General features: G+C 47.3%; 2 protein-coding genes across 2 annotated transcripts; both read right to left on the bottom strand.

The window, feature by feature from the left end:
* Positions 1-19: 19 nt before the first annotated feature.
* Positions 20-19,566, bottom strand: pex7 (peroxisomal biogenesis factor 7; the record flags this gene model as incomplete). The annotated part of the gene is given in 10 exon segments (XM_062411005.1): positions 20-570; positions 6,433-6,532; positions 12,981-13,036; positions 13,955-14,068; positions 14,255-14,361; positions 18,466-18,574; positions 18,685-18,762; positions 18,844-18,994; positions 19,122-19,179; positions 19,457-19,566. Coding segments are annotated over 10 exon segments (966 nt in total). The 3' UTR covers positions 20-486.
* Positions 19,567-20,579: 1,013 nt separating this feature from the next.
* LOC133973258 (uncharacterized) lies at positions 20,580-22,918 on the bottom strand. Its single transcript, XM_062411007.1, has 4 exons — positions 22,567-22,918; positions 21,491-21,766; positions 21,282-21,397; positions 20,580-21,188 (listed from the first exon to the last, which is right to left on the bottom strand). The coding sequence occupies exons 1-4, from the start codon at positions 22,694-22,696 to the stop codon at positions 20,760-20,762; spliced, it is 951 nt and encodes a 316-aa protein (XP_062266991.1). The 5' UTR covers positions 22,697-22,918; the 3' UTR covers positions 20,580-20,759.
* Positions 22,919-27,988: the final 5,070 nt, after the last annotated feature.

Here is a 27,988-nt window from a genome sequence, read left to right as displayed (position 1 = left end):
AAACAGAGCTGACACCACGTCGTGTGAAACACCAGGATTTATTCACATCACCTGCAAATCTGACATGAAACACACAAACACTTTCACAGGCTCACACTCACACACACACACACTCACGCACACACGTACACACACACTCACACACACATACACACACACACGCACACACACTCAAGCACACCCACACCCACACGCACAAGCACAAACAAAAGCACACGCACACGCACATGCACGGTTCCAGATTAAACATTTCAAATAATTTTCGTATGGAGATAAATCAAAGTCCAGTTTCCTGAGAGTGTGTGTGTTTGTGTGTGTGTGTGTGTGTGTGTGTGTGTGTGTGTGTTTGTGTGTGTGTGTGTGTGTTTGCAGATCCACCTCTGTTAGGACTGGATTTCATGGTTTCCATGTTAAACCACAGTAGTGAGGACATTGCTGGACTCTGAGGACCAGACGTGGTGTTAGGATAAAGTTTTGGATAAAGGTCTAGGACATGGCACCCTGTCCTCCAGGGGACAGACAGGCGGGGGTGTAGATCTTCACCGTCTCGTCCCAGGAACAGTCAACAACCTGCGGACAACACAAGCCACAATGTCAAGAAGCTTCACACACTCTGTAACACACAACTAACCCGACATCAGGTTTTCACACAAAGATGAGAACATGCTGGAGGTAACTGGGATTAACTGGGAACATAGTCTGAGCAGGAGCAAACCAGTGAAGGCAGATCAGGCTGGAGACAGGGTTCAGGTTGAACTGATAATAAATCCAGTTCAAAGTATTTTCTTCTTCCTCTGGAACTCGTCAGCAGCTGAGTCGAGGACATGAGTGAGACACAGCTGCGTCTCCACCTCCACCGTTGACTCTATAATCAGGGGGGACGTGTCCATCAACCACAGGCCTGTGTGGGGGCGTGGCTATCGTCTGGCACCGGCTCCACTCGGCTTCCTCCAGGGAGGCGTGGTCCCAGGTGTGAGAGCCTCCTCTGTGTCGGTGGAGAGGAGGAGCAGCTGCAGCAGGAGGGAAGTCACCAGGACATGACCGATGGTTGGACTCGAGACGTTAGAACCCCGGCTCCTCTCTGCCGCATGTTTGTCCTGCTGCATTCTGGGCCGCGCGGCCGGCTCAGCCAATCAGAAAGGAGCCGTCAGCTCAGTCAGTGGAAAGGTATTAACATGTCAGCGGGGGTTGTGTTGTGATTAATTATAATCCATCACTGTGACGGACACCATGCCTTTAGAATCCTTCAGGGTTTATTCCACCTGTCATATCTGTGACTTTGTATCATGTAGTGTTTACTGCTGCGTTGTGTGTAAGGCTGAGTGTAGTGCACAACACTGTACACGACGTAGTACACAACACAGTACACAACGCAGTACACAACACTGTACACATCGTAGTACACAACACAGTACACATCGCAGTACAAAACACTGTACACAACGTAGTACACAACACTGTACACAACGTAGTTCACAACACAGTACACATCGCAGTACACAACACTGTACACAACGTAGTACACAACACTGTACACGACGTAGTACACAACGTAGTACACGACGTAGTACACAACGTAGTACACAACACAGTACACAACCCTGTACACAACATAGTACATCACCCAGTAATGTTTTAGATGATTTGTGACATGGAGATAGTTCTGAGTGTAGTAGTGAGACGTGGTTTCTCATCCTGAGTCTGATGTGGACACGACCCAGCCTCGTCACAGCTAAGCCCCGCCTCCCGACCATCGGGCTTCCCCTCCTCTCCTGATTGGCCCTGAGTCAACGAGCTGACCCTTCAGCCGTGAGGCAGCAAAGTGGCTGAGCAGTGAGTCACCGCTGAGACGAGGAGGACCCGTCTTTAATCAACTTTAACGGCCGAGGACACGAAGCGGCCAAGACTGCAGCAAAGCACGAAGACAGAACTGAGGGACGTCCACCGAGGAAAAGGCTTCGAGACCAAAGGAATAGAAAAGACTGAGAAGGTTCAAAGACTCACGATTGTTCAAATGTCTTCTTTAAAGTCTCTTTTCATTTCAAACAAAATGGAGAAACAATAATTAAAACATGAAAGAGCTCGAGGAAGATATGAACGTCTGCAGCCGCCGTGTCCCTGAGTCCTCATGGTAACGTGTGGAGTGGCACCTCCTCAGTGTCCCAGTGTCCCACAGTTCACATGTCCCAGTGTCCCACAGTTCACATGTCTCAGTGTCCTACAGTTCACATGTCTCAGTGTCCCACAGTTCACATGTCCCAGTGTCCTACAGTTCACATGTCTCAGTGTCCTACAGTTCACATGTCTCAGTGTCCTACAGTTCACATGTCTCAGTGTCCCACAGTTCACATGTCTCAGTGTCCTACAGTTCACATGTCTCAGTGTCCCACAGTTCACATGTCTCAGTGTCCTACAGTTCACATGTCTCAGTGTCCCACAGTTCACATGTCCCAGTGTCCTACAGTTCACATGTCTCAGTGTCCCACAGTTCACATGTCTCAGTGTCCTACAGTTCACATTTCTCAGTGTCCTACAGTTCACATGTCCCAGTGTCCTACAGGTCATATGTCTCAGTGTCCTACAGTTCACATGTCTCAGTGTCCTACAGTTCACATGTCTCAGTGTCCTACAGGTCACATGTCCCAGTGTCCTACAGTTCACATTTCTCAGTGTCCTACAGGTCACATGTCCCAGTGTCCTACAGTTCATATGTCCCAGTGTCCCACAGTTCATATGTCCCAGTGTCCTACAGGTCACATGTCCCAGTGTCCTACAGGTCAAATGTCCCAGTGTCCTACAGGTCACATGTCCCAGTGTCCTACAGGTCACATGTCCCAGTGTCCTACAGTTCATATGTCCCAGTGTCCCACAGTTCATATGTCCCAGTGTCCTACAGTTCACATGTCCCAGTGTCCTACAGGTCATATGTCCCAGTGTCCTACAGTTCATATGTCCCAGTGTCCTACAGGTCATATGTCCCAGTGTCCTACAGTTCACATGTCCCAGTGTCCTACAGGTCATATGTCCCAGTGTCCTACAGTTCATATGTCTCACTGTCCCACAGTTCATATGTCCCAGTGTCCTACAGTTCATATGTCCCAGTGTCCTACAGGTCATATGTCCCAGTGTCCTACAGTTCACATGTCCCAGTGTCCTACAGTTCATATGTCTCAGTGTCCTACAGTTCACATGAACAACACAACACACTCGTGTGTGTGAACCAGAGAACCACACAACACACTCCTGTGTTCCAACCAGTGAACAACACAACACACTCCTGTGTGTGAACCAGTGAACAACACAACACACTCCTGTGTGTGAACCAGAGGACAACACAACACACTCCTGTGTGAACCAGTGAACAACACAACACACTCCTGTGTGTGAACCAGAGAACAACACAACACACCCCTGTGTGTGAACCAGTGAACAACACAACACACTCCTGTGTGTGAACCAGAGAACAACACAACACACTCCTGTGTTCCAACCAGTGAACAACACAACACACTCCTGTGTGTGAACCAGAGAACAACACAACACACTCCTGTGTGTGAACCAGAGAACAACACAACACACTCCTGTGTTCCAACCAGTGAACAACACAACACACTCCTGTGTGTGAACCAGTGAACAACACAACACACTCCTGTGTGTGAACCAGAGAACAACACAACACACTCCTGTGTGTGAACCAGAGAACAACACAACACACTCCTGTGTTCCAACCAGTGAACAACACAACACACTCCTGTGTGTGAACCAGAGAACAACACAACACACTCCTGTGTGTGAACCAGAGAACAACACAACACACTCCTGTGTTCCAACCAGTGAACAACACAACACACTCCTGTGTGTGAACCAGTGAACAACACAACACACTCCTGTGTGTGAACCAGTGAACAACACAACACACTCCTGTGTGTGAACCAGAGAACAACACAACACACTCCTCCAGATCACTTCATATGGAACTGGACCACAGACACTGTTTTCTATAAAATTACCGCCCTACAGACCTGTGAATGGTTGTCATGCTGCATTCCTGTATGATCCATTACCTCATCCTCTCTGTTCCACGCACACACAGACACACACAGACACACACAGACACACGCAGACACACACACTCGCAGCACTGTGTGTGTGAGTGTGGTTTGGCCTGCAGTGCTGTAAAGAGGGTGATCCATCAGGCACATGTGGCTACACTTGAATAAGAACAGACACCACAACAGTGACGGAGAGAGAGAGAGAGAGAGAGTGTGTGGGTGGGTGAGTGTGTGTGTGGGTGAGTGAATGAGAGTGTGTGTGGGAGGAAAATGGAAAGGGCGAGTGATTAGAGGAGAAGTTATAAGTGTAAGTTTGTGCTGATATCAGGAGGAAATTAAAACAAATGGGGAAAGGAAGGAGAGAAATAAAGATGGAGAAAAAAGATAAATGCACAAATGAAAGAAGAGGAGGAAGAGGAGGAAGAGGAGGAAGAGGAGGAAGAGGAGGAGAGTTCGCAGCAGATTAGCCTGATGTCAGGGTTAGAGAACAGGACGCCATGTTTGATGGAAATGATGAGAGTTCACTGGAAGTTCTCACAACACAACACTAAGGCAGCAAAAAGTTATCAAACCAGGTGTGTAGCTGGAGACTCACAACACGTGTGGTACAGCAACACGGAGGAGGAGGAGGAGCCTGTGTGTCCTCTGGCTTCTCATCCACACGTCACATGGTCCTTTAAATCAAGGACGCTTGAAACATCCACAACTTCCTGTCCCACCCCCTGAAGCTCTACGTTCAGTACTTCCTGTTTGAGGAGCTCTCCACTGACGTCCATCCTGTCCACACTCAGCAGGTGGACAGGTTGTTTAGATGAGGACGTGTCCACTTCAGGTGCTGAACGTCCCAGAGGACACGTGAGAAGAGGACGTGAGAGGAATGAGCACAAGTGGACATCATTATTCAGTCCTGGAGCCCTGGGACATTTAGTGGGACGACCCGGAACCTGTGTCTCTGGAGACGATTGTTTGAATCTGTCTTTGTTACTGTGATTCAGGAGGTGAGATGTTCAGAGGACATCAGAATCTGACATGAAATATGAAACATGCAGCAAACAGGGACAGAGAAGAGGGAGACAAAGACGGAGAGACTGAGAATAGAAAAGGAGATCTGGTCTGCGACGTCACAATGTGTGTGTGTGTTTGTGTTTGTATGTGTTTGTGTGTCAGTGTGTTATTCTCCAGCCTGTTTCCTGTAACGACAAGTCCGATAACAGGACTAACAATACAGCTCATTACTGCTGCTCTCTCACACACACACACACACACACACACACACACACACACACACACACACACACACACACACACACACACACACACACACACTACAGCTTATTATCTGACACCGTTTAACAGACCACTACATTGTGTTGTCTCAGTTGTCGTTCCCTGTGCGACGACAATAAGAATTAATCCAATCTAATCTGAAACACTGTCAGATTGAGGGCGGGCACTCAGCCGCTCTGTGATTGGCTGCCACAGGATGGCGGCTGTTAACCAGGACGCCACATGGTGACAGAATCAAGTTGTGTCGTTAAAAGATCAAAACCAACAAAGTCATTTTCCTTCAGTTGTCCTGGACTTTCACAGAGTGATGAATCCTGAAGACTTTACTGAATGTTCCTGTGAGTCAGAGGAGCAGGTTGTGTGTTTGACCCCCCCCCCCCCCCCCCCGTGGAGACTCTCACGGATGTGATCTGTTCATGCTCTTCACTGAAGCCGAGTGCGAGCGCAGTGTTAGAGTGAAAGCATTTTAAAATCTGAACATGAAATCAATAAGTCCTGCTGTCAGACTGAGAAACGACTCAATCGACTGAAGAGGAACAAACACATCACAGGTTGATCTCCAGAGCGTGAAGAACTGATCTGAGTCCAGCGCTGCCTGCAGGGAGAGCACTGGTTTGATTCATGCTGATAAGCGTACGAACCAGTGGCCGTTAATGGGATCCAACATTCACAGCCTGCGTCTGTTCAGGTGCTCGATCACAGAGAAACATCACATGACCATTCAGAGAGCCGGAGGCGTCTGAGGCGTTTGGAACCAAGCTCCACTTCATCGAATCAGTGGAAGATTAGAAAGACTCTGAAAACCAAGGGTCCTGGTTCACAGACGGACACACACAACTGACACTGATTCCACCACTGACCTCCAGATACAGACAGGAGCAGCATTTAACCCCCGACTTCCAGTTGAACTACGACCTGAGAGACAGCGTCCAAACAAACTGAATGAGACGCGAGTGGCCTTTTCAGTTCACTGCCCCCCCCCTCACTGGAACATGCAGCTGCCTGACAGCCCAGTGTCAGTGGGACCTCAGTCGCCCCAGGGGTCCACAGAGCACTGGTTCAACAGAAACACACACGGGGGGGGACTTGTTACCTGGTTGGGGATGTGCAGGTTGAAGTCCAACCCACAGACAAACTCCGAGTGATGCTCCACAGTGTCCAGAAGAGGCTGCTCCCTGCTGTGATCCCAGAACCTGCACAGACACACAAACACACAAACTCTTCACCAGAGAGACACAAACAAACAGAAGTAGAAGGACAGGTGACCTGAACGGGTTTGATCTGTTCAGGAGGCAACACCAGTGAAACCAGTGTGTGTTCACATCCAGATGTTTCCTGACAGGAAGGAGTTTGTGTTTCTCATCTGAAGCAGCAGATTGTCGAGCTGAGGTCTGGGAGAGAGGCGTCCATTACTTCTCATCTCCTCTCTGATGTGTTGTGTTGCATTAAGCATGCGAGTCCACATTCCTTACAGCTCGACAACACAACTCAGGGTTTCAGATGTTTGAGTCAAGGAGACGTTGAAATTAACATCCAGTACAAGAAGCTAAATATCAGCTGAGTGACTCTGTGAATGAACAAGGTGTAACACAAAGAAGAAGGGATGAGGATAGAGAGAGGGAGGGAGAAATAGGTTAAATGATATAAAGGAGAGAGAGAGAGAGAGAGAGAGAGAGAGAGAGAGAGAGAGAGAGAGAGAGAGAGTAAAACTCGGCCTCCAGAGCTCGGACAGCAGCAGCCAATCAGACTAATTGAAAGACTGTTTCTCTCCCTGCTCTTCACAGAGTGGTGTGTGTGTGTGTGTGTGTGTGTGTGTGTGTGTGTGTGTGTGTGTGTGTGTCTGTGCGTGTGTGTGTCTGTGTGTGTGCCAAAGACCTGACGCAGCAAACACTGCCTCCAGTCTCATCCACTTTGCAAATGTAATTAAATCATTTTCAGAGGGAACACTGCAGCTCCCATTGGGCTCCATTAGGCCAGTATTATTACACACACACACACACAGACACACACAGACGCACAATGAGAGATGGGTGTCTGGGGAGGGTCAACCATTGAGAGATATTATATATTGAGTGAGTTGTTGGTGTAAATCATAGCTCACACTCACTTTCTTCATGTTTGTGTGTGTGTGTGTCTGTGTGTGTGTGTGTGTGTGTGTGGTACAGTGCTGCAGTGCGGACATATTCACTTTCAGGCCTAATGAGCAGAGTGTAATTTGCCTTCGTTGCTGATTTATAAATCAAACTTTCGAAGTTAGGAAAAAATAAATTTCAGAAGTAAACGAGTCGACCAATCAGACGAAGACGCGTCAGAGATGAAACGTTTGACTCGATATGAACTTTATTAATTTCCATGACGAGGTGACGAATCAGGATTCAGCAGCAGGTTCAGATTCGTCTCTACGATTGAGCGACTGAAGCTGGAGCAGTGATTGACAGGTGTTTGTCAGGATGAGGTTAGCCTGTTAGCATGCTAACCTTTCTTAATTATGAGTAAACACAAAGCTGTCAAAGGTTTGTCCTTTGTAGAATGTTTGGTTTCTGTGGATCATGATCGGTCCTCGGTTAGAAGAGAGAAAACCTATTTTTACTTTTTAATAATTGTGTTCTCGCTGGAGCCTCACAAAGACGTTGGTGCTTCGTTAAACGATGAGAAAACGTACTTTGCTGAGCAGTGGAGCCATCAATATACGGTATATATATAAATATATTCAGTATATCAGTGTAATTTAATGAAATAAGCACAAGGTAAGAGTTTAGGATAAATCAAGCACAAATATATGCGCAGGAACACCTCCATCACTCTCTGGAGAAACGTGATGCAGAGTCGATAAAGGATCTGAACGGGAATGAGAGTGTGTTCAGTAATAATCCTGCAGCTGAGAGCCGCTCTGCTCTGATTGGCTGCGTAAAGAGAGCAGTGACTTACTGTCGGCTGACGGGAGTCGGCTTCTCAGGCTAACGATCTGAACCACGGCAGCTGACTTTTATTTCTGCTGTGCTTATTTACACCGAGTGGGTCCTGAGCTCCAGGTTGAAACCTCGAGAGGGTTGAAGGGGAAACGAGCTCTGAATCGACTGGTGCAGAGAGACCACGCTTATTAGCTATCAGCTCACATGAAGATGATCAATGCTGAACCTCTTTCTCTTTACTGTGGTTCCTGCTCTTCATCACGCTCTTCATCACGTTCTTCATAACGCTCTTCATCACGTGCTGCAGCTGATCGACTCTACGACCTCTGACCCCAGGAACCGACCTGTGTCTGCTTTGAGTAAATCACAACTTTCACTTCTGAAAACTAAAAGACAGACGATGACTCTAGAGAAGAGGCGACGGATTAATAATGAAATCAGAAAGAAGATAAACTGACAATCATGAGATTATTTTATATAAACTGAGATGAAGAGAAAGATTTTCAGGTTCATGTGCGACTGACATAGATGACGTGCATGTGTGTGTGTGTGTGTGTGTGTGTGTGTGTGGAGGGGGGGGTAGTGACCAGATGACTGTCCCAGTTAGACAAACACTGTGTTATTTGTATAAATTAGTCTGTGATGTCTTTTGTCCACAGTTCCCATGGGAGGTAATTATTTAGCGTCTATTGTATTTCGATCTGTGGAAGCCTCCATTCACCTGTCAGCTTTGTGTGTGTGTGTGTGTGTGTGTGTGTGTGTGTGTGTCTCTCACTTTTACTATGAAACTCATTAGGTCATAGAAAGAGAGAAACATGAATGAAGAGCGTTCAGAAGTGTAAACAAGGACAGAGAGAAAGACCTGAAGACGGAGAGAGAGAAAGAGGTGAAGTCAGCGAGGACTGTAGTTGACACAGGAAATGAATGTTGACCCAAACAGCAGAAGAGCAGAACACGTTATCTCAAACAAACAAGCCTCTGATTGGCTCTTCAGGTGCATGTGCTGTGTCCGTGCAGGTTCACATGACACGTGATTCCACAAACTGAACCGAGTGAGTTCAGCCTCACACGCTGGTGAACGATTGACATGATGAGAGAAGTCAAGGAAATCACTTTGAACTGGAACAGACTGTGACTCCAGTGAGAAAGGTCAACTCCCAGAATCCTCCACTGGAAACCCAGATTCAATACGACCACCAAGTAAACAGAGGAGAGCAGGCGGCGTGGGGGGGGGGGGAGAATAGAACCCTGTGTGTACATGTACAGTCATGTGTGCCTGTGAAGCAGTGTGTGTGTGTCCTGAACACACAGGCAGGCAGCAGGTGTGTGAGGGATGGACCCGAGTTTACAGAGGAAACGTGAAACCAGCTGAACGCAACAGGTGGAGGTGACCACACCCACATTGAAAGTTCATGACATGTCACATGATCACAGATTCAAGATTCAAGATTCAAGATCCACGAGACGCACATTTCAGGATTAGCTCTGGAACTTTTCCTGCAGCCTCCCAATTAAATGTCTGGAACATTTCAGCGACTGAACCAATGTAAATTTAAATTTATATAATTTCACTTTCATTAGAACAGTTTGTTTTCTTAATTAATTAATAATTGATATAAACTCTCCAGCAGGAGCTCAGACCTGAGAAGCTGCAGATCAACAGAGAGGAAGAAGAAGAGTCTCCTGTTAATGAGGTGATTAGAGCCTCCAGCTGCAGCATCGATCATTCAGAGTCGTGAGTGATGCTGAGAGGGTTCACACATGACCCCCCCCCCCCCCACACACACACACACACACACAGAGGGGGAGTGGTGGACTCGCCTCAGTCCCATTCACGATGTTTTATTAACAGCTGAACGGATTAAAGTTGATCTGAGAGCTGATTATTACAGATTGAATCAAAGACACGGAGACTCTAGAGAAACGTTAGCGTTCACGTATTCGTGGTTTTCCCCCCGCGGGTCTTTTAACGTTGTCCTGGTAGATGCAGTTTCCGATCAGCAGCTCCAGAGCTTGTTTTGTTTAGCTCCATGTTTGGTCTCCACCTCCCGAGGGAACATTCAGCTTCGTTATCTGCTAAATGTTCATCAGATAACGAAGTGAAAAGTGTCACAGTCGCCCCCTGGTGTCTCGCTGCAGTATAGGTCAATGAGCTCCTGCTCCATGTTAGCAGATGGGACATGGACGTTAAATAAATGATCAAAGATGATTCTGTCTTTTCAAGTGGTTCTTATCTCACTGATGTTTGTTCAAGTGTTTCTGATCAGGTTGGTTGGAATCAGTTATTGAGCTGAGACTCATGATTGACAGCTGTCACTGACTCCTGATTGGATGGGCAGGTGTATGGGCGGGACCTTGATACTCTGGCTCCACTCCACGATCTACACAGACTCTGACTGTAAATGACGTCATCACCACAACATGGTAACGTTCTTATCCGTTTACACTCTGCTGGGTCTCATCACATCACATGACGCTGCTGTCATCTCCTCGGTGACCTCATCGCTCTGAGGATCTCCAGAGACCTCACGCTCATTCATCCAGCTTCCACTGAGACTCAAGTGGCTCAATTCAACTTCTGCTGTAGTAGAAGAGACTCTAAAGTAAAGATGGTGGGATGATTGGTGACAAGCTGAAAGAGGGATGATGCTGGAGTAAGTGCCAGCCGGGAGGGGGGGGGGGGAGGGGAGGGGGAAATGCCAAAGGGAGGGAAGGGCGGCTGGATCTGTGCCAAACCTTGTGTTTTATTGATCCAGGCTTTTCATTGGCTCAAATACTCTATGCTGAGTACTGATTTCATTATAGGACACACACACACACACCAACACACAGACACACACAGGGGCAACTTTTTAAGGTACGACAACAGCCTCTGTGGTAATGATCCTTAGAAGTGTGGCAAACAACGCTTATCTCCAATGAAGAAGAAGAAAGAGGAGGAGGAGGAGGAGGAGGAGGAGGAGGAGGAGAAGAAAGAGGAGGAGGAGGAGGAGGAGGAGGAGGAGGAGGAGAAGGGCCGGAGGCTGCTAACAAAGTGGAAGATGACATATGGCATAAAATGAATGCATAATAACTCTTCTGAAATCCTTTGCACGGGGGACTTTCCTGAGAATAACTGCTCTTCTTCAGTGATGCACCTTTTTCCTGAAGAGGAGTGAGAAGTGAGGTTTAAAGCGTCGCACACATCTGTCAGTCCACTGCTGCCACACTCACTCATTACTGTTATGGAACATGCAGCGCACACAGAAGCTTCCCTGACTTTATACAGATAATAAATGTGTAATTAAAACCATCTGGGAAATTAAGAAAATTCATTTAGCTTCTCCTCCGGTTAAATGGTTCTGTTTTGCATTGCTATCTCATTTGCTTCTGGAATTAACCTGTGATCAGCGTCTGGATTCCTAATCTGAATGATGGAAGTGAACAAACACGTTGTAATCTTTGGTTTGGCTCTAACTCCGTCTCCTCCACCAATCACAGGCTGCAGGTTCACTCCTCCACAGCTACAGATAAAGGTGGAGTCTGTCGAGGGCTCCGGGGCCTCGCTAACAAATGACTGAATCAAGATGGACGATAAAAATGAAGCTGCAATATCTCAGATACAGGCACTGCAATTATGTCACATGCACACGTTTGGTCTATGTCCCATCTGCTAACATGGAGGAGGTGGGGCTTATGTCCAATCATCATGAAGAAGCAGCGTGTTCTCCTAACAAACACAAAGGTGCTCTTGCTTGAAATTACAGATTTTATTGAGCCGGCCGCTGCAGCTCAATAAAGGATGAGCTCGCCCGCTCACACTCCACCTGACTTCACACCGTGTCCTCGCTGTCATTACCTCTTCTACCACCCCCCCACCCATCCACTGTGGATGGTGATTGAAAGAAGAGGAGCGTAAGCAGGAACAGCATCTCAACCTCTGCATCAGAGAAACGTCTGTGAAGGCATCACAGCCTCAGGAGAACAGGGAAGTGCTGCGGAGTCAAATCAATATCGAGGCTGTTTATTCAGGCGAGACGTCTGAATGAGCTCCGGGGGTTTGGATTCACTCACACTCATTTTGTTTCCTCAAGGATTTTTATTATAAATTATTTTTACTCCCACATGAGAACCTGAAACGGCCTCATTCAGGAAAAACACGTCTGAGGTTTCTTCTCTCAACCACAACAAACACCCACGAGTCCATCAACAGACATCCATCACACAAAGTTCACTGAGAGCCTGATGGTCCGGATAAAAAGAGAGAGAGAGAGAAAGAGGGGGGGGAGAGAGAGGGAGAGAGAGAGAGATAGAGCGAGAGGGGGAGGGAGAGAGAGAGGGGGGGAGAGAGAGAGAGAGGGAGAGAGAGATAGAGAGGGGGAGGGAGAGAGAGAGAGAGAGGAAGAGAGAGAGAGAGGGGGGGGGAGAGAGAGAGAGAGAGAGAGGGGGGGGGAGGGAGAGAGAGAGGGGGGGAGAGAGAGAGAGAGAGGGAGAGAGAGATAGAGAGGGGGAGGGAGAGAGAGAGAGAGAGGAAAGGGAAGACAGGATGAGGTGACAGAGAAGATTAAGAGGAAGAAGAAGACAAAGAAAGTGAAGAAGGAAGAAGAGGTGGAGAAGGAGATGAACAAGAGCGACAGAAAGGTGGAGGAGGAGGCAGAAGAGGCAGAGGAGAAGAAGAATGTAAAGAAGAAAACGAGAAGACGAGGAAGAGAAGGGGGGATGAAGGTGAAGAAGAAGAGGAGGCAGTTACCTGACAGTGAAGTCATACGAGCAGGACGCCAACACCGTCGCACTGAACGGAGAGAACTGCAGAAGAAAGAAGAAAAGAGATTTAATGATCTTCACATAAACAGTTAATTAAAATAACGGTTTTCTTTTATGACTGATGATTGTGAAGAATATTCAGGTTGTTGATTCCTGATGTGGAAAGTGTCACGTTCCTAAATAACGACCCGGCTGCAGTGTTGAGTCAGAGAAGCAGAACCTGTGCTGATCAAGCAGAGCAGCTCCATCAGGTGGATTCACACGTTTTCATCTGAACGGCTCTGATGCTGCAGTGAGTCTGCAGAGTGAGTTCAGCCACCGGCCACTACCCCCCCCCCCGACACTTTCACCCCCTCATCAGGAGCATCGTTTCACACCTTCCTCCCGTCTCTCGCCCTGGTTCAGATTTCAGCTGATGAAGCTGCTGAATGTTCAGAGATCGTTGAAGCAGCAGAGGTTCAGTTCTGACAGGGAGCAGCCGCGAGGAGCCGGAGCGCACACAAAAGATCCTCTTCAAGAAAGAGACTCAAAGATTCTGTTCACAACTCAGCTGCTGCTGGATCTGCTCCCACAGGGAAATCAATACAACACAGTGACACCTGAAAACCCCATCTGAGCGGGTGTGTGTCTGTGTGTGTCTGTGTGTGTGTGTATGACATGTTCCTAATCTGAGTAACTGGGATGTGTTTGGTTTGCTCCACAGCTGTCGGTTCTCCCACACACACCCACATACATGTCTAGAGTGTGTGTGTGTGTGTGTGTGTGTGTGTGTGTGTGTGTGTGTGTCTGTGTGTGTGTGTGTGTGGTCTTATTAGCTCCATTTAAGTGGGTGTTTTGATGCTGTCAGCCTCAGCTCGGCATCGCGGCCACAACACACAACACAATTTGCTGAGAACAAAGTGTTGTAACATGACATTCGACAGAGCCTGTGTGTGTCTGTGTGTGTGTGTGTGTGTGTACCTTGACTCTGCGGATGGCGTAGGTGTGTCCTTGCAGTTGACTGACAGGCTGACGTGCGTTCCTCAGGTCCCACACACACACGCTGCAGTCGACCGAGCCGGTGGCCACAAGGTTCTGCAAACGAGTACACACTTGAAATGATTCTAATTAAATCTGTTGAACATCTTATTAAAATAATTGTGTAGATAATAAAACTAAAAGACATTTTGAACATGTAGTAATGTGACTCTTGAATATATGTGTCTTCACTCAATACAAACCAACCACAGCTTGATGTGTGTATTATGTGTGACCAGTTACCTGGTCATATTTGCACCAATCACAGCTCAGGATCTCAGCCTTGTGCGCTGGGATGGCCAATCGACACGCAGCGGCCTTCAGGTCCCACACCCTGAGAGTCCCGTCCCCTGTGGGACAGAGACGGAGACCCATTACCCAGAATGCTCACTAACAGGTGTCTGCTTAAAGAAATTACTTCACATGTGTAACTGTAAATAAAGATGGCTGCCGTACAGGTTGTCTCCCGGTTCTCCTCCACGGTGGTAGATGGGACATGGATTCAACATATAATCAAAGTGTGAAGTTACAGTTGAAAGTTGAGTAATGAGCTGTGGAACAGGGAGGATGGATGAAGGGTTAGCCTCCTCCTCCTCCTCCTCCTCCTCCTCCTCCTCCTCCTCCTCCTCCTCCTCGGGGGTAAAGTGGCCGAGACGTTTTCAGGGAGGGAAGAGGTCCGGCCTGAAATCCTGACGGAGCAGATTAAAGACAGCAGCCTCCTCCTGGCTTCACTTCACGTTTCCTGACCAGCAGATTAGTCCTCCTCCTCCTCCTCCTCCTCCTCCTTTCTTTCTTTGTGCTTTAACCCTTCACACTTCTCTTTCTTTTATCTATCCTCATTTATCCTCCGTTTTCTGCATTCACACAATCCACTTTTCAGCCAAGAGAGAGAGAGAGAGAGAGAGAGAGAGAGAGAGAGAGAGAGAGAGAGTGTGTGTGGAATTTGTGTGTATGTATGTGTGTGAGTACGAGAGAGGAGAGAGTGTGTGCACGTGGGTGTGCATTTGTGTGTGCGTGTGTGTGTTTACAGGGAAACAGTTAAACGTTCTATTTATTTTGCTGCAGCAACAAAAAGCATCTGGCTGTGCATGTGTGTGTGTGTGTGTGTTAGGTTGTGTGTTAGTGTGCGTTTCCTCTGCAGTGCATTAAAGGGCTGACTTCTGTGAGAGGGTTACTCGCTCTGTTACACCTGGTTTCTCTGCTGTATCAGCAGGTTTCACACACACACACACACACACACACACACACACACACACACACACACACACACACACACACACACACACACACACACACACACACACACACACACACACACACACACACACACACACACACACACACACACACACTTGTGTATGTATGGAAGGATGTATGGAAGGAGGTATGGAGGTATGGATGGAGGTATGGAGGGATGGATGGAGGTATGGAAGGATGGAGGTATGGAAGGATGGATGGATGGAGGTATGGATGGAGGTATGTAAGGATGGATGGAGGTATGGATGGAGGGATGGATGGATGGATGGAGGGATGGATGGAGGTATGGAGGTATGGATGGATGGATGGAGGTATGGATGGAGGTATGGAGGTATGGATGGATGGATAGAGATATGTATGGATGGATGGAGGTATGGATGGAGGGATGTATGGATGGAGGTATGTAAGGATGGATGGAGGTATGGATGGATGGATAGAGGTATGGATGGATGGATGGATGGAGGTATTAAAGGATGGATGGAGGTATGGAGGTATGGATGGATGGATGGAGGGATGGGTGGAGGTTTGGAGGTATGGATGGATGGATGGATGGATGGAGGGATGGAGGTATGGATGGATGGATGGATGGAGGTATTAAAGGATGGATGGAGGTATGGAGGTATGGATGGATGGATGGAGGGATGGAGGTATGGATGGATGGATGGAGGTATGGATAGAGGTATGGATGGATGGATGGATGGAGGTATTAAAGGATGGATGGAGGTATGGATGGATGGATGGAGGGATGGATGGAGGTTTGGAGGTATGGATGGATGGATGGAGGTATGGAGGTATGGATGGATGGATGGAGGGATGGATGGATGGATGGATGGAGGTATTAAAGGATGGATGGAGGTATAGAGGTATGGATGGATGGATGGAGGGATGGATGGAGGTTTGGAGGTATGGATGGATGGATGGAGGGATGGAGGTATGGATGGATGGATGGATGGAGGTATTAAAGGATGGATGGAGGTATGGAGGTATGGATGGATGGATGGAGGGATGGGTGGAGGTTTGGAGGTATGGATGGATGGATGGAGGTATGGATGGAGGTATGGAGGTATGGATGGATGGATGGAGGTATGGATGGAGGTATGGATGGAGGTTTGGAGGTATGGATGGATGGATGGAGGGATGGATGGAGGTATGGATGGATGGATGGAGGGATGGATGGAGGTATGGAGGGATGGATGGATAGAGATATGTATGGATGGATGGAGGTATGGATGGATGGATGGAGGGATGGATGGAGGTATGGATGGATGGATGGAGGGATGGATGGAGGTATGGAGGTATGGATGGATGGATGGATGGATGGATGGAGGTATGGATGGAGGGATGGATGGAGGTATAGCAGGATAACCAGTTGTCACAGAGCAGCAGCTAGCCTCAGCGGTGGAGAATTGCTGGCTTATCTCTCGGGGGAGGTTTCCCCTCTGGTGGCGTTTAGCGGTTAGCATGAGAGGCTACGACCTCTTTGAAGAGAGAGGGGGGGGTGTGGGGGAAAGAGGGGGCGGGGGGCAGATGGCGTCTCATTCTGATAAGCTTATCAGGGTTTCCCATGCTCCTCTCTGCCTCCCCTCCTCCTCACATCTCCTGGTGGTTCCCCTCCTCCTCCCTCTCTCTCTCCATCCCTTTGGTCCAGTGCCACAGAGGATCGAGAGGAAGCTGCTTCAATCGAGTCCGACAGCCGGGAGTCAATAGATGGTGAAACCTTGGTGTTAATGAGACTGAAGCGTCTGCACTGTGACAGTTGAGCTGGGAGGTCGGTGCAGGTCCATCACTGAAGATCCTTAGAGGAACAACATGATGTGAATCAAGAGAAACGTCCGACGAGAAGGAACCACAGACTGAGATCTCCTCAGGAGGAAACGAGTGGGACCTTCTGCTTCTTCTTCTTCTTTTCTTATCTTTTCTTAACAACCTGCAGGTGTTTGTTATCTGAGCTGAAGCTGCAGCTCTGACAGTTCATTCAGATTGAGCCTTCATGATGGATGAAGATGAATCACGACTTGATTGTTTCCGTCTCTGGTAAATAAAAAGTGAATGTCGTCTTAAACTGAACTTTGAACAAAGAAGCTTTGAAAAGGTTTGAACTGAGTCGATGTTGAAATGAGAAGCAACAGGAGCTTCTCAACTTCCTGCTGATAAAACCTCATCACAGCTTCCTGCTCGCTCTCACTAACAAATTAACACAAAGCCACAATCTGATCCCAGAGCTGACGAAACGCACCCCCATCGCCACCACGGCTCCGCCCCTCTGATAAAGGCAGCGCCCGCTCTCAGAGATAATCCCTGCTCCGCCTCCGGGGGCCACAGATTCCTGAAACCCACTTTCTCCACAGAGAGGAGGAGGAAGAGGAGAGGAAGAGGAGGAGCTGCCCCATCACCAGGAGAACTTTGATGTCTTCACAGGAGGATTTAAGACATTTAAAAATCTCCTGCAGTGAAAAGTGTTTGAAAAGTGAAACGTTAAATATGAGAAGCGTTTGATTGACATCCTGATCTGAAGAGTTTCACTCACTGAGGCTCCACAGAAATATCAAGACTCGTTCACTCCTGGTTTGGTTCAGAGCTTCACACTCGTCAGTTCAGTGTGAACCTGAACATCGGTGTGAACGGTTCCTCAGACCAGAAGAGGAGTTCTGGGTCTGGGTCAAACAGCATTAAACAGAAGAAGAAGAGGCAGCTGCAGTCTTCACCTCCGACAATAAAATGTTTGAACCACGAGGACGTTCATTTGGTGCATTTGAACTACTGTGGAGTACTGTGGAGTACTGTGGAGTACTGTGGAGTACTGTGGAGTACTGTGGAGTACTGTGGAGTACTGTGGAGTACTGTAGTACTGTGGAGTACTGCGCCTGAAGGTGCTGATGCTGGGAGTGATACCATCATGATGTTATCATGGGAACAAGGGAGCTACAGATACAATGAAGCTCAGACTCAAGAGAACTCAAAGAAAAATGGTGCAACACCGCCCCCCTGTGGTGAGAGGAGACAGACTCTGGATCATCAAACTGTTCATTTACAACATCTGGAACATCCTGTGTCGTGTTCACACTCAACACAACAACTCACCTCCTGAGACACATGTCACACTAAGAATAATAAGCAAAAAGAATCCCAGTGGCTCATCCTGGTTCACCATCATGGCGTGGAGATCTCCAGGCCACAGCGACTGGGTGAGGTCTCACCTGAGGCGGACGCAAAGCATCCTGGGATGTGAGGCGACCAAACGGTGCTGTAGATGACCCCTTCATGACCTCTGAGCGTGGAGAGCGAGCGGCTGAGAGAAGGGTCCCACTGGAGGAGAACAGGTCGTGGTCAGAGGACGAGGATGAGGAAGAGGACGACAAAGACGAAGAAGAAGAAGAAGAAGAAGAAGAAGAAGAAGAAGAAGAAGAAGAACTCACCACTTTAGCAGTTTGATCCCAAGATCCAGAGACGATGAGGTTCTCTCCTCTGGTCTGACTCCAGTCTACAGCGTACACCTACACACACACACACACACACGTTCAGCATAGTGATGAAAGACATGGTTACCTGTGTGTGTATGTGTGTGTGTGTCGCACCTCTTGTGTGTGTTCCTTGGCCACCCTCAGCGGAGCGTTGTGATTGGCTGTGTCCCACAGCTGCAGGCTGCCGTCTCCACCGCCGGCAACAAGGATGTGTTCATTGGTTTCACTCCACGCCACGTCGAACAGGCCGTCACTCCACTCCCAGCTGAGAGACACACACACACACACACAGAGACACACACACAGAGACACACACACAGACACACAAAACAGCTGTTTTTCAGTTTGAAACTAAGAAAGAAAGAAACTAATAATAAAGAAAGAATCTTTACCTCCTCACTAGAGAAACTCCCGTCTCTGTCTCCTCCAGAACAATCAGGGAACCACAACCTGCAAAAGTTCTTTGTTATATTTCAATATATATATTATTATATTATATCATGTATATAAATATACAGGAAGACGACGAAGAAGAATATGAAGAGGACGAAGGTCAACTCACATGTGTCCAGTGAGAAACATTAACTGGTTCAAAAGGTACAGTGATAAACATTATTAATAATAATTAACTTTATTTATAGGGCCCTTTTCTGTAGGACGAGGGAAAATAAAACAAGAGCACAGAGGAAATAAACACAGAGAATAACTGAGGTGTGTTGGTTCTGACCCGCGAGTCCGTAGAACTGAGAGGCAGCGCAGGCCGACCTGCTCGCCAGGAAGGGAGAAGCTTCCACAGCATAGCCATGACGAGCCGGGCTGTGAAACACCTTCATCATCAGGAGGAGGAGGAAGAGGAGGAAGAGGAGGAGACTACCTGCAGGGCAGAGAGAGCTGAGAGAGAAAGGTTCTGTTGAAACTAATGTAAACTTTACTCATGTAAAGTTAAAGACATTAAACAGACGAACTTCTGACTTTTTAAAAAGCTAAACAACAGAAGTTCATTGGACACTGATGGAAACACTCAAATATTAGAAATGAAAGGTTTAATGTTACACAGGGTTAATTATTCAAAGTTTGAAATGATCATTGATTTGAAGATAGTTTGCTTTCATGTTTTAAGAGGTTGACGACGCTGAGGTTGTTTTAGAGTTTTACAGATTAGAGACTGTTTGAAACATCCTCCATCTTTTCTGGATTGATCCAGATGTGAAAGACGATCCGGAGTTTAGATCTGAACCAGGTCTGATGGGATGGTTCTACAGACTCGTTCATCTGGACCAGATGTGAGGAGAACAGGTGAAGGGATGAGTGACGTGAGCTGAGTGAGTGACTTACTGACAGAAGAGCAGCTGTTCACCACGTCACTGATTCTCCGTCTTTCACTCGCTCGTTTAAAACAGAGTTACACGTCACGTCACGTGTTGAAACATCTGTAAACATCTGTAAACATGTGTAAACACACGTGTGATGAGTGTGAACGGATCCAGGAGCGACTCCTTCCTCCTCTCCGCCACACGCTCTTCACTTCCGTGTTTATATCAGCTGATCCGATGACCCGGATTCAACCGTGTCCGTGCAGCTCTGCTGAGTGTCGGTAGATGGCGCTGTTCACCCAGAGAGTTACAGCATTGGGTCGATGGTGATCTATAAAGATCGGTGATAAATTATTAAACGATAATATTGTATAATTTAATCTATTTTCACATTAGAGACATAATGATGTTTAAATGTTTGACTGACCTCCAGGTGGCGCTATAGTGAATAAGACACATTAACTAAAGATAATTTCATGTTTTAATCTCAATATTAATATTCCTTTTTATATATAATTCATCAAATAAAATCATAACTCACAGTTAAAAGAGTATTTTATTATAAACAGCAGCAGACACGTATTCAAGTTTATCTACATTATTATAAAAGTAAGAAAGAAAACGTCTCTGTCGGTGAATAAAATATCATCTTAGTCCTCTTGAAAGTCGTCCATGCAGTATTTGTACAAATGTTCAGGTAGAAATAATTTTTTGGAATCAGTGGAAGTTCGTGGTTCCGAACTCGGCCTCGTGAAGAAGCTGCTGAAACCTGGTTCTGACCAGCGACTGCTTCTCTGCAGAGAGTCTCCTCATGGCCGGGGCCAAGCTGAGCAGGAAGAAGGTGACGTCGTCCCTCTGGTCCACGTCCAGGATCCTCGGCAGCTCCCTGCTCTCCATCCTCCTCAGGTACTCCACCAGCAGCCCGTCGCCGTAGCCGCTCCCCCGGGCTCGGGTCGGCCTCGGGGACATGCTGAACTCCTCCTCCTCCTCGTCACTGTGATCTAACATCTCCCTCGCCACCGTGTCCTGCTCCGCTGGTTTCTGGTGGTTCAGCCTCGAGGTGGACGGGCTGCCGTGAGCCTGGCGGTGCAGCAGAGGCTGCAGGTCAGGCTGCAGGACTGCAGGGGGCGCTGGCTGGTCCGAGGGCTGTGAGGGAGAGTGTGAAGAAGCTCAGGATCATGATCTCAGACAGTTCCTTCATGTGAACGTGTTGGACTGGTTGTGTTTGTTCTGCGTCACCTCAATCTTTGCTTGTTTCAGTCGGACGGCGTCTCCGCTGGCGGGGGACGGACGCTTCCTCTGGACGCACTCGGAGAAGGACGACGAGGACGACGTTGCATCTGCGACAGCGAAGCCTGAGAAACAGAAACAACGATCGATGAACACCGAGTCATAGAATGTGTCTTTTCATTTGAATAAAACGTGTCTGTGAATCCTCGTCCACAAACCGTAAGTGTCCTCATCGTCGCTCCGCGTCTCCGTGGTGGCGATGCAGCCCACCATGTCGACGGCGTGCAGGTGGGGGGGCTGGGGGTCCAGGGCCCAGCCGTTGGTGCCTGCGGCCCTGGCGTCGATGAACGGGTTCAGGAAGGACAGGATGGACGAGTACCTCCACGGCCGGTAGTTGAAGAGCCCGATGCCGCTCTCCCGTCGCTCCTTCTCTCGCTGCCGCTCTCTCCGATGTTGGTCTCTCAGCGTCTTCCACTTCCTTCTGCATTCTGACTCTGAAGACCACAGGAAGTAAACACTTTCACAATAACACACAAACGACAACAGACAATATTCTTCTTCAGACACAGGCTCAACACTTGGGTGTGAAAATAAGATTCATAAACATTCTCAGATTTCTCTACAGGTCGACAGAAACACGTGAATCCATCAAGTATCTTCACACACTTCAATCTGTTTGTACTACTCATTCATACTGCAAACTATCTGTGTACTTATATGTCACCCAAGTACTTTGCCATAATCTCACTCCTCTATACCATCTCCTGCACATCGACCACATCACGGTACCACCTGCCCGCTTGTCCACCATGGCATCCAGAGCCTTCAGCCACTCGGCTCCCTCTTCAGGAACTTTATAATACATTGTTTATATCTCTGCCTTGTTGGTGACATATAAACAAAATATATTATTATTATTATTATATGTTGACTGCTCAAATATTATACACACGTATATAGAAATATATACTTGTATTCTCATCTGTACATTAAAATCTTGACCGTTGAAATGAATGAACAGTTCAATCAGCTGGTGTCTGAACCTCAGTAGGAACCAATGATCCGGAGCCGCAGCCCCCGCCGGAACGTTTAGAGACACGGACACATTGTTGTGATTTTTCCAGCAGGTGATTGGTTAAACGGATTTAAAGCGTTGTTATGGAACCCGGATGATGTTGACTCTTTGTGCTCATGATCAAACTCACGCTGTTCAAGGTGGCTGCTGTGCAGTTGTTGTTTTCTTGTTGTTTTCTCGTTGTTTACTTGTTGTTTACTTGTTGTTGTTGACACTCACCGGGGACACCGACCATCTCCGCCACCTGCCGCCAGGCGTCGCTCCTCATGTTCAGGTCCCTGTAGGTCAGAGAGTTGGTGTCGTAGAGACTCGGGAACCCGGAGACCGCCATGATGAGTTTGAACTCCATCTTCACCAACTTCACAGGAGACACAACAACAGCGGGGCACTTCCGCTTCCGCTGTAAACAAAGCCTATTGGCTAGTTGTTAAAGACCCCGCCCCCAGATCTGTGTCTGATTGGCTGAACCTTCAACAATAACCAATCACCACTCTCGTTGCCGAAACTTTACCCTATCACACTGAACAGAGGCGGGTCTTCACATGAAAACATGTCCCAGATGTAATTTATTAATAATTTGATATAAATAAAGTAAAGCGTAAGAACGACAACATATCAACTCCTCTGCTCTCTGATATATTATCATTTATTTACAGATTAATCTGACAACACAGTCATGAACCCTCGTGTGTAAAACTGGATACGTGAGCTAAAGGGAAAATTCTGCAAATCAAAAGATAGAAAAATAAACAAGAGGGAAATTAAGTTGAATAAATAAAAAATAATTAGATCAAACTTTAAAGTTATGTGTTCCCTCACCCTTAAACTCTAGAATGAACATTTGAAAAAGACCTTGTAGGAAACGTGAGGAGGACAATCAGGTCCTGAAGCTCTGTGTCTTCATTCTGACTGAGTCTGAGTTTGATTAACGTAATGATGGATGAACTCCTTATTCCCAAAATGTTTCAAACTAAAACTGGATAAAAGAACAATTCATGTCCAGATAAATGATGTTCACACTGTGCAGAGTTTAAACAAACCTGCAGCTTCACCACATTTTCACATATATACACACGCATAGACACACACACACACAATCTTACACCCTCATACACACCCATGCATACACACAGACACATAGTCCAGTGTCTACATAACTGTCACATAAAGATTAACAGTAGGAACGTCAGGAACGCTGAGAATGTGGAAGGTGACAGTTAACAGTCGACCTGTGTGTGAGTGTGTGTTTGTGTGTGTGTGTGTGTGTTTGTGTGTGTGTGTGTGTGTTTGTGAGTGAGTGTCTGTGTTTGCAAAGTTTCATGATAAAAGTTGTAGATAGATTTTTTGAATGTCACATTTCTTCTGTCCCTGTTTTTTCTCTTCTTGTTCCTGCTTCAGGAAAAAGTTTAATCTTTTCTGTCTTGAGGTAAAAAAATAAATAATGAGTTTACTTGGTTTAAGAATCACAATTTGAGTCATTACATCAGTTTTCCACTGGGTTAGAAAACTGTTCAGGACAGAGGCTGAGAATCCATCATGAGTGCAGAGCTGCTCGTCGCTTGAAACAACACAAAAACACACTGACACACTCACTCACACACACACGCACTCTTGCTACTGCTTCCATGCTTTCTGCTTCTCCAGGGTTTGAGCAAAGCTCTCCTCTCTCTCTCTCTCTCTCTCTCTCTCTCTCTCTCTCTCTCTCTCTCTCTCTCTCTCTCTCTCTCTCTCTCTCTCTCTCTCTCTCTCTCTCTCTCTCTCTCTCTCTCTCTCTCTCTCTCTCTCTCTCTCTCTCTCTCTCTCTCTCTCTCTCTCTCTGATTAATTACCCATAAATCCCCAGTAGTCACGGCAGCCTTTCTTTCTCAAAGTCCTTCACGTTCTTCCTCCTTTTCTCCCACTTCCCTCCTTCTCCTCTGGTATTTCACTTGGCTCCTCCTCCTCCTCGCTCATTGTTCAGGAGTAAACTGGAAGATTTGCTCGACTTGATTTCTTCCATGTTTATGTTTCCAGGACTCGAACTCTTTAACACATTCACACTGTTTCACTGGTTCACACGTTGACACCTGGGGGATCTTCATCCAGAGTTTCATGACCCACAAAGACGACAAAACGACACAAACACAACTACAGACGTGCAGGTGAAGCTCCAGAGAATTGGATACAAACTTTATCACATAAACTACACAACAGGAGGTTTTCTGCAGACAACAGCATCACATCCTGCTCATGAAGCCCAGTTCATGCTTCTGGGTCGACAGGTTCACACGTGAGCATTCTTAGGTGAATTGGAGTCACGCTGTAATTACACAGCCGAGAAGCTGGAGGCAGCAGAGTTTCCACGCCGGTGTCGAGTGACTTCCTGTTTCTGGTTCACTTATTTCTCTGGTGACGGTTCAGAACAAGGCTCAGTGTTACCAAGTGGATCGTGTTGGAGCTGATAGATGATGAAGAGCGATTACTTTTCCTGAAAGAACTACAACGAGTAAAGAAAGTTGCGTCCTTGTTCTTACTTCCACTCAATTCAAAAGTCTGCCGGAGATGCGATGTCATCAAAACGGACCAATCACAGGTCTGCGTCGTCAGCACAGTCACATGTTGAGGGGGGGGGTGCACGTCTGCGTGAAGGCTACGTGTCAACGCTGCTGGTCTCGTTTTGAATCCAAATTTATTGCCAGATCCAAAATAACGAATCTGACGTCATCCTGTAAAACGATGATGTCAGTTTAAGAGGTTAAAAAACACATTAAACGTTTATTCGTTGTTTTAATTGTTTCACATTTGTGTTTGTGATTGTGTTTACCTGATGAGCTTTTTCAGAGTTATTGTGTCTGTACTGTGTCCATCAGCATCAGCTCAGTGTCATGCTAATATCCAAATGAATTAATGTGCAATTTGTGTGTGTGTGTGTGTGTGTGTGTGTGTGTGTGTGTGGTGAACGAGCGTAGGCTCTGCTACAATACGAGCCTGTGTAGCCGCAGCAGGGGGCAGGAAGCTCCATGAGGGCAGAACGAGGGCAGCGAGGGGCACGAAGTCAGGTCAAACACCCTGGGAGAGCCGGCCGGGAAAGCCTGGGAACTGGGGAGGGGGGGGGGGGGGGGGGGTAATGGTGGTGGTGGTGGGGGGGGGGGGGGGGTTATGGTGGAGCACAGGGAAGCTGCCATGATGATGAACTAACCTGAAACACTCACGTCGTACAGTTCAAATCCACGTGGTAGTTTCTTTTTTGACCATTTTTACTTTTGTGAAGTTCCATCCCCAGAGTTTCTGACCTTTGACCTTTCACTGGACTCTGCTGTGTCTCCTGAGGTCACATCTTCATTCTGCTCTGACATGAAAGTTTCTACTTTTGCCATTTTGGTACATTTGTCCCAAACAGATAACTTGAGGGGTTTGATTGACATGTCACATCTTTCATCTTCGGCTGAGGGATGACACTTCTCATCTCGTCCTCAGATCAACACCCGGCTGCAGACGAACTCGACCATGTGACCCGTCTGCTCGTCGGTTTGATTCTCAGGATCTCTTTCTGGAGCTGGAGAGACGCACCAACACGTGTTCCAGCACCAGCACCACTCAAACTGGGAGTCGGGACTTTCTGCTGGACGCTGCTGGTGTTGGATCGGGGAGATAATCTTGGGTAAACCTCCTCCAGCAGTTTGTGGTCTGAGGGCGATTATCAGGACGTGTGATCTCAGATGACTGGTCCCACTGGTCCCACTGGTAAACTCCACTCAACAATGAGCGCCTCTCAGCAGCACCAAAGAATAACACTCTTTCACTGAGAAACACACAATTATCCTTTTCTCTCATCGCTCCTTCAGACTCTCTCACTCCTTCCTTCCTTTCTCTCCTCGGTCAAGATGTTAATTCACTTAAACTCGACTCGCAGCAGAAATCCCCTCGTCCTGCTCTTCACAGCTCCTCTCCTGTATTTATAGACCCTGATGGGAACTGAACCAATGGGACTTTCTGCTGTTTGGGCCCTAAAGTCCTTTTTTATGATTCTTTGAACAAAGACACAAAAACTTGAACACAATATTCAAACAACTTGGATCTAGAGCTGTATTTTTGAAACTGAGAGTAAACTCCAAGAATCAAAGACTGATGGATGCTTAGACGCTAAGATATGATTAAAACTGAGGGGACTTTCCCAGCAACACACATAAACACACACAGACACACACACAGACACACTCATAGATGGGAGAGCTGGGGGAGTTGGATATCAGCTGATCGTGTCGAGGAGAGTCTGAGATGGACGAGCAGGTCTTTCCCACACCCACTTTCTCTCTTTAGAATGTGTCACAAATGTCAACACACACACACACCCACACACAAACACACACACACACAGAGACCCACACGTGTGGAACGTGTGGGGTCAGGAGGTCACTGATCGGACTTTTCAAGTTAAATGTGGTTCCACGGTTCTGCTGCTGGTGAACGTGGTGAGTGAAGCACGTCCTCGACCATCGCTCAGTGGGAAGACTGGGACTGGTTCCTCAGACACGCCCACTGTGAACGTGTTTCCCCTGCTGACCGACCCGTCTTCATCCTCGTCTTCATCATCGTCTTCATCCTCGTCTTCATCCTCGTCTTCATCTGAATTAACAGATCATGTTCTTCATCACCTTTGCCACCTGATGCCTATCTTCATGTCAGCATGTGTGAGAGCTCTGCCAGACTTCCTGTCCTGCGTTAGTCTCACCTCAGGACGCTTCAACACTTAGATCACTAACACACACAGACACACACACACACACACACACACACACACACACACACACACACACACACACACAGACACACACATAGACTCACACTCACACAAACACAGCCAGTGTGAGTGAGATGGGAATGTTGAAATCCAGATTGTGAGACATACCTGTCATTGACTAAACAACCGACCATCACACCTTGAAATATACACACACACAAACACACACACACACACACACACACACACAAACACACACACACACACAGGCACACACAAACACACACTCCAGACTCCTTAGGGTTCTCATACATAGTTGAGTGTCTGTTGACGTGTTTGGAGATTAGATGTTCAGGCCTCTTCATCACGTCACTGCTAGAAAAAACTTCTTCTTCTTCTCCTCCTCCTCCTCGTCCTCCTCCTCGTCCTCCTCCTCCTCCTCCTTCTTCTTCTTCTTCTTCTTCTTCTTCTTCTTCCGTCAAAGAGAAGTTCAGCATCTCGTCCTATGATCTAAACTCTATAGAACACTAAAAAGGAGGAGGTGTGTTATTAACTGTCACTTATTACCAATTTATAAAAATGAACCAGCTGCATCACACACACACACACACACACACACACACACACACACACGCTCCACCAACATCATGTCCAGATGGGAAAAGCAGGTCAGGTGACAGGAAGGAGGTGGAGTAGTGTGGCACCTGCAGGTTGGTAGTACGACGCTCCCGGAGGACGTGTCCGGAGGTCTCCTTCATCACAACAATGGACCATTATGTCCTCAAACAACGGGCATTCATAGAGTGTGTGGGAGTGCATAAAGACGGTGATGCATTCCTGTTCACACACACACACACACACACACACACACACACAGTTGCTTTACAGGTGCCAACCACACGCTCTTATTTTGAAATGTACT

This window comes from Platichthys flesus, chromosome 18 (genome assembly GCF_949316205.1).
Source record: "Platichthys flesus chromosome 18, fPlaFle2.1, whole genome shotgun sequence".
Taxonomy (NCBI): Eukaryota; Metazoa; Chordata; class Actinopteri; order Pleuronectiformes; family Pleuronectidae; genus Platichthys; species Platichthys flesus.
This window is presented reverse-complemented; position numbering and strand designations above follow the sequence as displayed.

Excerpts from the sequence above, each read along its gene's own strand:
- LOC133973258 (XM_062411007.1), bottom strand. The coding sequence starts at position 22,696 with ATGGAGTTCAAACTCATCATGGCGGTCTCCGGGTTCCCGAGTCTCTAC. Across the intron at positions 21,398-21,490 it reads CGACGATGAGGACACTTACG|GCTTCGCTGTCGCAGATGCA; the intron begins GTTTGTGGACGA and ends TCTGTTTCTCAG. Across the intron at positions 21,189-21,281 it reads TGAAACAAGCAAAGATTGAG|CCCTCGGACCAGCCAGCGCC; the intron begins GTGACGCAGAAC and ends TCTCCCTCACAG.